Below are 12,307 nucleotides of genomic sequence, written 5' to 3' on the forward strand. Positions count from 1 at the left end.
CGTGAATCCACCTACAGTCTCCAGCTGTCTGGCAACACTCAGGCAAAACTAACCAATCTTTTATTATCATTCATTAGAGACTTGAGAATTAAGAGTTTCCTTTTGATGGTTAATGATCTCAGTGGGACTGGAAGAGATTATGTGAGCTAAAAACTTACCTTTATTATCAATGAGGAAAGTGTAGGAACCCAAGGAGTCTTGATAATAGGTGACATCTTCCAAGATATAGGCGAGATTAACATCTACTCCAACAATCCCTAGCAGCAGGTTTCCAAAGTAACATGGTTTACTTACAGTCATTATCAGGCCTTAGAATGAGAGAAATAACATAAAACCATCAGCAATATCATCTAGTTAATTATTTTTAGAGGAAACAGAGCATGCACTTTATCATTTTAAAATGTTATACAGTTAAATTTTATAAAGTATTCCTTGCTGGAATATGGACAAAAATTGGCATGCCTACAGGGAAGCTGAGCAGGTTATCTGCCATGTCTGGCTGGCTTTAGCCACTCTCCCTAATGAGTTAATTTCTATGTTTCTGATAGTGACCTAAGGTACATTTAATCAATTTATTAAAATACGCACCACAATTAACGTTTTGGTTTTTTTGTCAGCCTACAAGTGGATGGCCTTACAGATAAGAAATACATGTGCATGAAAAGCCAAGATAGTATTTTGTTCCTTTAACATCGTTTAAGGCAATTTAAAAAATGGGGGGAGGAGGGAGGAAGAGAATTTGTACTCGTAAAGCAACAACAGGGATGAATTATTGCTCATCTAATTGCATATTCAGAATATTAAATGCCCTCTGCTTAACTAAATCCCAATATGGCCACTGTACTGGGAATCATACCCATAATTACACAATGGTTTGGGACACATCTTGTCCCCGAGGTAAGAACTCTCGGTAATACCTTACTTCTCTTACTTTCTACACCACAGCTATTTGGAAACTCAGTGACTCTTTTCCTTCAAACCAATAACAACTTCATTTGCATGTACAAGCTTTTAAGCACACTCTGGTGTTTATGTAAGACAAATCTCTTCTCTTGCACCATTTCTAATCCTTCTGTTGCTCAAATTTTCCATTATGCTTGGATATGGCTTTGTGAGAGAGTAATAATACAGCTTAATTACCGAGGTTAGGAAACGCAGAAAGTAGCAAGCATTCTGACTCAGAAGAGATTTGCTCAAGAAGAATCTTAAATTTGTTTTGGGACTCAACACACAAGGCAAACGTGCAACCTAAACTCAGTAGCCCTTGAAAACTATTCAGCATAACCCTCAACTACTCCTACGTACCAGCCGAGACTAAGAAGATGCAAAGTCCTGAATGAAGAAATACAGAATTTGCTCAATTGTCAAAGCAATATAAAGTCACCAATGTATTTCCTAACATCACTGTGATGGTCACATCTCTTTACAGAGCACTGGAGCAGTGCTAGAGAAATGTCAGGAGAGCTGCCCAAGAACTAGCGACTTGGAAGGTCGGAGCTGTAGGGTTTACTAGAACTGTAAACCCTACAGCTCCGACCTTCCAAGCATGTATGCCGAGCTTTAGGAAGGGCACCAAATCCCAAAGGTAAAAGGAGCAGCAGTACTGCAGCTTACAACTGATGACACTTAGGCAAGTATTAGCTCAGGCAGTGGGACTGCCTGCCAGAGCTCTGCCAGCACCGTGGGAGCAGCCTAAGACCACTCCCCACCTCCTGAACCTGAGGAGAGGATCCCTATAGGATCACCCTGCAGCGCATGCTTATCCTGAGCACAAATTAAACCATCTAATTTCTCCATTTCTTACACGTGTGTCACCTTATACACATGCTGGTACGCTCCCAGAAGTCTCTATTGATATCTACACCTTCAGTCTCTCCATTACTGGATGTAGCTCAAATTGAACACTTGGTAACATGGCATCTTCTAGTTTTAAGGTAAAAAGGCAGATGCATGCACCTTCCCACCACATCAGCATAAATTAGAAACTGATGGGAGAACCAGACTACAGACATCTGCTGCATTAAGATATTCTTCAGGATGCATTCACAGTCTGTGGAAAAACTGTCACCAGGCTTCCACTAAATTCAGAATATCCCTTGCTCCTGACTGTCCGAGCCATCACCAGCCAGCTCAGCCTTCCTGTCCTGCCTGATGCTGGGGGCAGACCAAGTGTGCTGAAGCTAAAGGAAGAGCTAAGAATAGCATATTTGGGAGAATATTTAATAATCTCTCTTTGTTGCTAAGCTGGTTGCCTTCCCCCTATTACAGAGGTCTGACTGCCAGCATCCGGCATCCCCACCTTTACAGCCCGGCAGCGGGGCATGGATGCTAAACTAGTTGTGACGAGCCACTGCCTGGGGTGCAAAGACAGAAAAAACTCCAGCAGGAAGGATGACTCAAAAGTCACATGCATGGCTCCACAGGAAAGGGAGGATCAAAGGACAGTAACTTTTTATCTCCTCCACTGCAGGGACCTATGCAATCCCCTGAGTCTACTGGTAAGACCTCAAGACATATAGAAGTACTGAAATAATGAACGCTGCAATGGTGCAGCATGGTCACGGCTGTCATTTCAACATGACAAGACTGCTTCCCTCAAGTGCAAAGAATTTCTCTCCACAAATTAAATTATGGGTGCTGTATACATACACATGTATAAAAACAAATTTCACCCCCAAGAATCCAAGCTGAATCTATCTACTCCATGTCTTATTACCACTTTTTTCATAACTAGATCTTCTGCAGATAAAAAACCTACTGGCATGACAGGCTAATTTTACATTTGCCTTGGGAACACACCTAAAAGCATCACCTTATAAGACGACAGTATATTTAGGAATACGTAAGCAAAAAGGAACCTAATCTCTTATGTTTTATACCTAAATTCAGTGTAAGCACTTACCATCTCCCATTTCATCTGAGAAAGGCAGACTGAAGACTGCCTCATCGATCATTCGGTTGGGGAGGTTTGTGTAGAATCGGCCAACTGTAGTTTCCAGGTTACTCAGCTGGTTTAGGACCATCATGCTTCCTTTGATCACAGGGAGGGCTGTTCGGTCCGGCACCCCGTACTTCACCGAGTTCTGCTCTGCCAGGTCTCGCAGAAAGGCCAGTTCCTTCAAACCTGTCACTCCCTCTGAAACAGAGATGCGAGAAATAGAAGGAAGGAGACAGAAGACGCTTACTTTCCATCAAGACTTCTGTATCTCACTCCAAAGTATTGTTGATAAAAGCAAAATGATACATATGCTATACTGTAGGACTGAATATACTATAGGCTTATTTAAGCGATAAGGTAAAGTGCTGAAAGACTAGTATGGTTTCAGGAAAAGTAATTAGCTAGTACAAAATTTAATAAGATTGCCTCTCACATACTGTCGCACAGTGCAAAAATTCAACATGCTGTTCACATAACCACTTTAAACAAGATCTTTTAACAAAGGCTTATGTGACCCATAAATCCACAGGACAGCTCTTTGTTCTCCACTGGTGGCTGGTCCACATAAAAGACCAGGAGCATATTACACGCCCTTGGAGATAAACAGGCTTTGTTCTTTAGCTTAAACGTTAAAGTTTCAGATTTTACATAAGTCCCAGGCTCAAGTCCTGCAGACAAATCAAAGACTTTTAGGTCTCAAATGAGTATTTAAATTTACAGCAAACGACACATTAGCTTAAGCATTAGTTTCCTTGGCTAGAGTCTGTGTGCAATTTTTAGTAATACAACATACAGCCTTCTTATTAAAAATGCTTTGTGAGGAAAAAGCACAGGATGCCAAACTACCGTGTGCGTGATCTTCATATTTAACTTCACTCTTTAGTTGGGTCCTCACTTATCAAAGCACTTCAGATTAAATCTGATGTCACATTCATGCTCCTCGCCTAATGACTGAAATAGGCATCATGTATACTCTTATTTTGCTGCACCAGGAAACACGGGCGGTGTCAGGAAGGCTTACAGTTGCAATAGTTATCAAATTTAATTCAGTCTGGTTGCCACTAGACAATTTAGGCAACAGCACTTTATATCCTGAGCAGCTGCACTGTGATATATAACCATATAGTGGCACACAGTTTTATACAGCAAAGACGTAACATCTGGATGCAGCCTCTGGATTACACGGGCCAAAACCCATTAACAAACTGCTCCCAATAAGGCGTGGAATTACATTTGGATGAGCTTAATAAACTAGCTGTACAGTGAAAGGGAATTTTCATCCACCATCCACTGGAAATAAAAAAACATTTCTCACCATTCATAAGCGCGTAAGTAAGAATCATTACTGAGTTATTGAGGAAACTATTTTCTTCATTGATGACACGCAGAGTAGCTTTTTTATCATCTTCCAATGAATCTTTTGATGTAATCCCAGCCGAGAGATAAATTATGACCATATCAGTATCTATAAAGAATTTTATATATATATATATCAGAAAGTGCATTAGATTTTTAACTCAGGAAAGTCATGTGGTAAGAGCCCTTACATCTGCTTACATTGCCAACAGCTTCATTTGTGAGATCACAGGAATCTACAATGGATAACCACACTGCAGCCTTATGAATTATATCCTTCATTATTAAACTTCCATCCCCAGCATTTAACAAACATCTGTTTGATTCGGTGCCTACCAGCTACCCAGCAGCACTGTGGCTCATTTCTCCCGTGCAGACCTCACGGGCACCTTCTGGCCTGGCTGCAGCCAGGCAGGAGCACGCGAGACCAGCACGCAGTGTGCTGCAGAAGCTGCTCTAACTCCATGGAGAGGCCTTAAAAAAAAAAGCAAAAAACCCACAAGTTTTGTCCTGACCCACTGTTGTTCTCCCGTCCTGCAATTCTATAGAGCGGAGCTGCGCTGCATCCCAGGGGAGCATCTGATTGTATTTCCTACATGAAAAGCGCACGGTGCTTTCCCAGCCGTTGCTGCTGCAAGAGCTGCGCGGGGGGCTCGGCATCGCTGTTGCTGCTGATCACGGGGCCCTCCTCATCCTCCCTTCCAGTAAGGTTTGGCCGTGCGATCAGCCCCTGCTATAGCATGGTGGCGGGCATCCTAACAGCCATACAAGAGAAACACAAAATCCTTGCAAAAGACCTTTTCACCCACTCCTCCTCTGCACCTGCATTAGCACTGCTGCAATTTAGTCCCTGACTTGCAGCGCGATAGCTGGAGGACGCCGCAGGATGAAAGGCACCCGATGCTCTCGTATGGTGCAGGTTAGAGCGTAATGCTTGAGAAATGTGACGCGGCACAGCGCCATTAATCATCGCCTCGTTTTGCATGAAGTTGAACACGTTTTTCAAGCTGAGTATGTTCTCGGCGAACGGCCTGCCTCAAAGCCTTTGAACATGAAAATTCAAATCATTGCTCACACACCATCCTGTTTCATCGTATTATAGCTCAGTATTAAAAGTGTTTTATGCATGTAATTAAGACACTTGTAGGGATTACACACCACCATATAACCCGAAGCACATGAGGTTAGTTGGTTATATACCAACTTTGTTGTCTCATCTCGTTTGGTTTTTTGGGGGGTTGTTTTTTGTTTGGTTTTTTTTGTTTTTTTTTTTAAATAGGTATGAATGCTTTGACTTGTACATTTTGTCATCATGACTTGCAAAGAATTTCAGCCAGAATTGGCTTTTGATACAAACAAGTTAAGAGGAGCTGTTAATTTGGGGGGAATTTCTGCCTTCTTTTTTTTTGGAAGCTAAAACTACGGAAAAAAGCAAAGCCAGGTATTAACACAGCTTTGGCTGTAGTTTAAGGAACATTGTTAATGTGTTTCCTAGGCTATAGCATAGCTACTATATACTGCAGCCAGGCATGATACTGCTGTCTAAAAGCTTTGCTAGCAGGAGTAACATAAGACAGCCCTAAGTCTGCATTAGCAACCAGTGCTAAACAGGGCATCTTATAATTCAATAGTTGATCGTCCTACGCTGTTTCATACACAACACTTCTGACAGCTGGAAAAGGCCCTTATATTCAGTGTACCATTCCTTCACCTATCTATCTACAGCGTGTGTGTGTGTATATAATACACACACTGCAAATTTTTATATATATGCATACACCCACCCCCACCAGCAGCACCTATTTAACGAGAGTGTTTTCAGGTACTCGGTGGTAGGTACTCGAGTAGACCCTCGGTGGGATGAGGGTCTGCTGAGCAGGACTGCAATAGGAACTGGCCTAAGGCAGGAAATTCAGATGTGGTCAACAGCACAATTCTTCCATCTCATACCAGTAGTTCCCTTCTAACTTTTCCAGTGCAAATTTGGGAGCAAGGCTGTATCTCCATAGCTTCCCCGACACACCCACACATTGTTCTCCAGGAACAGGATGTTAGAAAATTAACAGTGAAATGAATGATATTTTTTTCTAGGTTTATTTTTCTTTTTTAAAAAGATGAAAAGATTATTTACGAGAAAATGAGACACGTTTTATAAACATCCTCTTCTCAAACCTATTGTGTCTCGCCCTATTAGTTCTGAAATTTGCTATATACACATTAGGTCTTCAAAATCTTTCACCCTTAGAGAAAGCCTAAATCCAAACCATTTGCCTTTTAACTTTCTGTACTTGTGCTCCAAAATAATTGTTTGGTATGAAATCTACTAAAAGTATGTGTTTTCACATTAATAAAGAATATGCCAAAACCTTCTAATCCTAACAGACAAACAGTGCCAAACATAAGAGACACGTAGGAGGATGCTGCAAGACTCTATAGCTGACGTTCTTGGAATAACTAGAGATGACTAATGCATCTTATCCTAGCCAGCTTCAGCAGTGCTGGATTTTTTTAAAATTATTTTTTATTTTCTAGAAAGTTGCACCCCTTTCATCATTTTGCCAGAGGATGGTAAAAACCTGCCCTTGACAACCCTGTCTTTCAGCTTAGGAGCGTACAGTCAGATACAAGTTTCACTGTATCTATGGCCTAAAGTTCAGAAGTTGGCTGAACCTTTAATAGCAAAAGCACCATTTTATAAACCGAAGGAGTCACATGAAGAAGGAGCACATTTCCTTAGTCTTTCCAAAGCACCTTCATTCTTGGGCTTTTCTTTTTCACTTCTGTTCTGAGCCAGTGCCCTTCTGGCCAATGAAGAATTTGCACTGATTGGAGCAGGCACAGGACCAAGCTATGGGATCTGCGTTCCATAAATTGACTAAACCGATAGAGATTGGTCTGCTTTCTCCACCCTACCACGGCATTGGCAATGTTACTTGACTCCAACAAGCACTCAGAGCACAGCTTCAAGAATTTGCTTTCCACGGCTTCCTGGCAAGCAAACGTGCCACTCAATTTCACATCCATCTTTTCCACATCTTTCACCACATCCTCATTACAAAAAAACACACCAAAAAAACCCCAAACTTGGGAATGGGAAGGAGAAAGCCCATCATGCATACACCAAAATTCAGGATGATATTCTTAGATGAAGGCAAATGTAGCCAGGCCAACCTCACGTTCCATAAAGTATCACCCATAATTGGTATTCTCAAAAAACCCTTTCCCCTCAGAAGCAAGGGCTACTTCCATAGGATTCCAGTGAGGCAGATTACCCATACACGTATGTTTCAGCAATAAGCCAATGAACCTGCAGGAAGAGCAATTTTCATTAAAAGGACCTCCCTGCACACATTTGGAAAATAATTCACCTATCAGGCAATTCAACCCTACAGTTTCATATTATAGTACAAAAGAAAGGGAAGTCAGCAAGTGAAATAAATTAAAAGGGAATGGCCACACTCAACAGTCACTCATGCAGTTTCCAGATCAAGTAAATGCTACTTAATAAAAACGTGTGTGTGTCCCCCGCTTTTTTTTTTTAATATTCAAGACACTACACTCCTTTGGCCTCTGTCAAAGTGAGAATCTCAAATAAGAAAACAGTTGCAAGCCTCAGAAATAATCAGGATTGCACAAGAGACTTACTTCCTTGGAGTTTTGTGCCATTGTTTGTATTTCGTATCAACTGGAAAGCCTTTTGAAATCCCACTGCATGCTGCGTAGGGCTGTCAGATGACTTTATACTGCTAACGAAGGTGGACATCTTCCTTTTTGTCTCACTAGTGGCAGGAGACAGAAACGTCTTATAGCACTGATCCAGCGAGCAGGTTCTTACTGTCTCTGCCACGGTTAACACAGAGATCTTGAAAGAGAAGAAACTATATTGGATTACCTTACCATTTATAATTCTTTATGCACTGATACAGAAAACACAATGATAAGCCAACTGAAGAGATTCCGTGGATTTAAAATTCAATTGTTAAAAAATAAATGCTTGAGGCATAAATCCATCAAATTTGAAAAGGATTAGACTTATGGTGATTTCAAGGAAAAGAGACTTCAGTCTTTGTTTCTCAGACGAAGTCAGCCTCACTCTGCTCGTACATAATAGTTAATACACTGTTCTGGGCAGAAGCCTAAGTGAACTAGAGATAACTGAAAACAAAATCAGCAGAGAGTATTTTCAGGAAAGCCTTGAGTGCCTATAGAAAAGTGGAGTGCATACAGAAAATGAAAAAAAGAAAAACCCCACCTCTAAGAACTTTTCACAGGCAAAGCATTATGTTGTTTTAATGTTTCAGTCAAAGCAAGCCAAATCTACCAGCAATTTTTATCCTGTAAATAAGTTAAGGCATGTAGTGGTAACACTTGCATTAATATACACATAACATACCAGTCTTATTAAATGAGTGGCATACTTTATTATGAATCACGACTGATGCAAGACAGTCATAGAATAAAGCAGTAATTATATACCCATATAACAGGTTTCATAACCACTGAGCTACTGACCAAGTAATATATGTCTTAAATGTATTTTCTTCATTATAGGCCTATATTAAGACAAATACTTCTGACACTTAAATTTAAGTACTATTAATTCTGCTAAACTATAAGCATTACTATACTGTATTAGAACTCTCTAAAGGCACAGAAGTTAGAAATGTTTTTCCCATACTATTAATGAGAAGACTTAAGGCAAAGATTATAATCAGTTGTCCTTCAACTTGATTTGACTGAAACTCCCTTCCTATTAAAAAAAACCCAAGCACAAAGAATGATCAAGGTCCTACTAACAGAGAATTACTGAAAGTAAAGACGAAACTGGGGATTGCTTGTGGTCCTACAGAAGCACCTTATGGGCCCCTGGTTGTATTCCGTACTTAAAAAAATTACAGGTTAAGTGACTTTTTCATTGTAAGGTAGAGTATCTGTGGCAGAGCAAGAAACAAAATCCAGATTTCTTGTCCCTTTGCTTTAGCCTCTCCTTGCTGGTATCATGGTTGTCTGGGAATCTTCCAAACACTAATTATGTTTCAGCTCACCCCAATAGAGCAGTAGAATAAATAATTTCCATTTTCACAAGCAAAAAAACCAGCCTCAGAGGTAAAATTGTTCAAAAGGTAAAGTTGTTCAAAGCAATCTAGAACTTCAGAAGTTGTCGGGCTCGGAGCATGGTTCTCCTAATTGCGCACTGTATCACACTGCTGATTATCACCTAAAATCTCTGGCAAGGCGAAGGAGCCTTTAAACATTACTCAGAAACAAGATTTTGCCTTAGATCAGTGGCTTTCACTTTTTTTCAGCCTGTGAATCCCCAAATGTTTCCCCCGCAGTAATACAAGCTTCCAAAAGTGAGTTCAAGTCTTCATCACCCATTAGAGGTAGACCACAGATCCCCATGAGTCCATGGACCACAAGTTGAAAACACTGCTTTGGATGAAAACGTGAAACACTGAGCATGGTTAAAACCAATGAAAATATGCTCATTGCTTGGAGAAAACTTACCTTATCGTGTTCATCTATAGAGCTCAGAATAACCTGAGCAGCATCTTTGGCAATCTGAAGCTGCGTCTCCGTGACCGAAGCCCCATGGTCCACAATGACAACGATATGCTTGGACTGAGGTCGAACAGTAGAAACATAGACAGGCCTGAAGAGAACCAAAACCCAAACCATTGTCATGAGTCATCTTGTAATTTCCACTAAAACGTCTACAAGTGAAAATAATTGAGAATTAAATGCAAAAACACCCCACGAAGAAACAAGGAACTACAACAGGAATTTTTGCCTTTATGAAAACTTCCACTAGGAAAGACCAGCTGAGAATCTGAACATGCAGAAAAGGCCCTCGCTTTCACTCTCTTTCTCATTTTTTAACGCAAATCAGGTGTCGGATCCTTCTCCCTCTGTCACAGCAACTGCTTTCAGCTAGGAATAAACAATTTTCCTGATGCAGCAGCAGTGTTTGGGACTACTGTTTGCAGCAGCTCACATCAAGTTTTGGATTAAGTGTTGACAAAGCAAGAAATACCTCATGATAAATGTTGGGTGCCGGGAACCTTACTCACATGTAAAAGTAAGTGCAGTAGTGGGTATTTGCTGGTTACATGACAAGTAAAAACCTGTGCAACTGTGCAGAGTTGCATTAGCATAGGGTGGTTAGTTTACTGTAATAAGGGAAGGCTTCTGGCCAAGAGAGGGTTTTCTCTTGGTGCCCTGGAATGCATTTCACACGGGTCGTGCTCCACAACCCCTTGGGTCTGTGCAGTTTTAAACCCCATGGCCAATCTGAGTTAACTCTGGTGAAGGCTCTTGAGGCTGCCATGTGTCTATTTGTACTAACATCAAAACCCGTATTTTCAGTGAAGCAGTGCTCAAATCCAGTTCAATATTGTGAGAGATGTGTGATATTTTTCACAAGCTCTCATGCCAAGGTTTCAACCCAGAACAAATTAGGAAGATCTTCAGCAAGGAGGAAGAATTAAAAAAAAAGACAGGACTCTTCCCTCTTTAGTCCAGACCCAAAACTAGTTAGAGTCAAGTGTGAGTTTTGGGATCTAAATTTCATTATATCAAAGGCAGCCACAGAAATCATATTAAGAGTAAAGGAAATGCAGAAGATTTTGGACAAGGCACTGCAATAAACAACTGGCACAAATCAGTTCTTAATTGTAAAACAGCCTGCAGCTCTACACTGGTATTAATACCTAAAACTTAAATAGGGCCTTTGATCTTCAAAGCACTTAAGTATTAACTAATTAATTCATCCAAACTACCCTCTGAAGTAAATATTAGCAAAAAGATATCCTTTATTTAGCCATGGAGAAACTGCGACCACGACTAAGTGATTTGGATGAAATCGCCAATGGTTTTAGTGTCAGAATTCTGATCAAGACTGGGGCACCCGCGGCTCTCACGTCTTCAGACCGCACCTTTCCAAGACCACAGAAAACTTAATCAAGCCCAGACGCTTCATACTTTGATGACACATAGAAGATAACATCTGTAAACATTTGATTGCTCAACACGGACAGGTAACCAAAACACTACTTAGTCTCTGTACACCCACCTACATAAAACGTACCTGGATGCACTGAACTTCCTCCGCATAGACTGATTAACTAGTACAATTAGCTAATGTGTGACCAGAGATACTAAAGCCACTGCATTTTCTTAGAAGATTCCACCCTTGAGTCTTTATCAGTCCCACAGTACTGACGGCAAAAGCTAGGGAAAAAACACTGCACTGCAACTGCTTTGCTTCATGCCTACAGAACAGGAATATTCCCCTGTGCAGAAAAACCCTGTCACCATTTGATCTTTTTTTCCATAGTTTTTTAGTAGAAACAGAAAGTTTCCACTATTGGTGCTTCCCTACTATCCACAATGTGCCACTTGAACCTTGGGTGGAGACTGGAAAAATGCTTCTACCTATGCACTTTCCAGTCTCTCATCCTTCCACCCCTCTCCCCAAAGCGATGCACCTTCCAAATCAGTAGAATACATGTTCACTACTTTATTAACGGAGGTCAAGTATGAGTCAAATACAGGATGAATTTTGCCTATGGGCTGCCCTACAATTTACAAGTTACTGCTATTTACAGCTTATTTGATTTGGGAGAGGTGAGGAACCTGTATGTAATTTTATTTTACATCTAAATTTCTTAAAAGTGAAAATTCGTGCTTTAAAAAACAAACCTAAGAAAACCCAAGGGAGCCCATTAAAGTTACTCCTGAATGTTGTCGTCTTGGCAAAGCATAATGCTGAAATGAAATCAGTGCTTGAGGAATCCAATTATAGTGCTTTGCCCACTAACTGTACGGAGACAAATCATACCTGCTGCGGTGTTCATAGCTGCCTTTGCACCGGAACTTGTGGGCTGGGAAAACGGTGAAAATGCCTTCTTCCGAGCTGAAATATTGCCATTTAATTCCTGGGTTAGACTTCAGATTATCAGCAAGAACTGAAAGTTGGAGAGGAAAAATGAAAAACGAAGTAGAGTTACAAAG

General features: G+C 40.8%; 1 protein-coding gene across 1 annotated transcript in view; it reads right to left on the reverse strand.

The window, feature by feature from the left end:
* CACHD1 (cache domain containing 1) overlaps positions 1 to 12,307 on the reverse strand; it is a 113,118-nt gene that overhangs the window by 24,658 nt on the left and 76,153 nt on the right. Inside the window, exons 5-10 of the mRNA XM_072868266.1 lie at positions 12,135 to 12,261; positions 9,803 to 9,947; positions 7,940 to 8,156; positions 4,254 to 4,403; positions 2,903 to 3,136; positions 159 to 308 (exon numbers count right to left, since the gene is read on the reverse strand). Of these exons, the coding sequence (XP_072724367.1) occupies positions 159 to 308; positions 2,903 to 3,136; positions 4,254 to 4,403; positions 7,940 to 8,156; positions 9,803 to 9,947; positions 12,135 to 12,261 (1,023 nt within the window). The remainder of the gene's footprint in view (positions 1 to 158; positions 309 to 2,902; positions 3,137 to 4,253; positions 4,404 to 7,939; positions 8,157 to 9,802; positions 9,948 to 12,134; positions 12,262 to 12,307) is intronic.

The sequence above is a fragment of the Ciconia boyciana genome, chromosome 7 (assembly GCF_034638445.1).
Source record: "Ciconia boyciana chromosome 7, ASM3463844v1, whole genome shotgun sequence".
NCBI lineage: Eukaryota > Metazoa > Chordata > Aves > Ciconiiformes > Ciconiidae > Ciconia > Ciconia boyciana.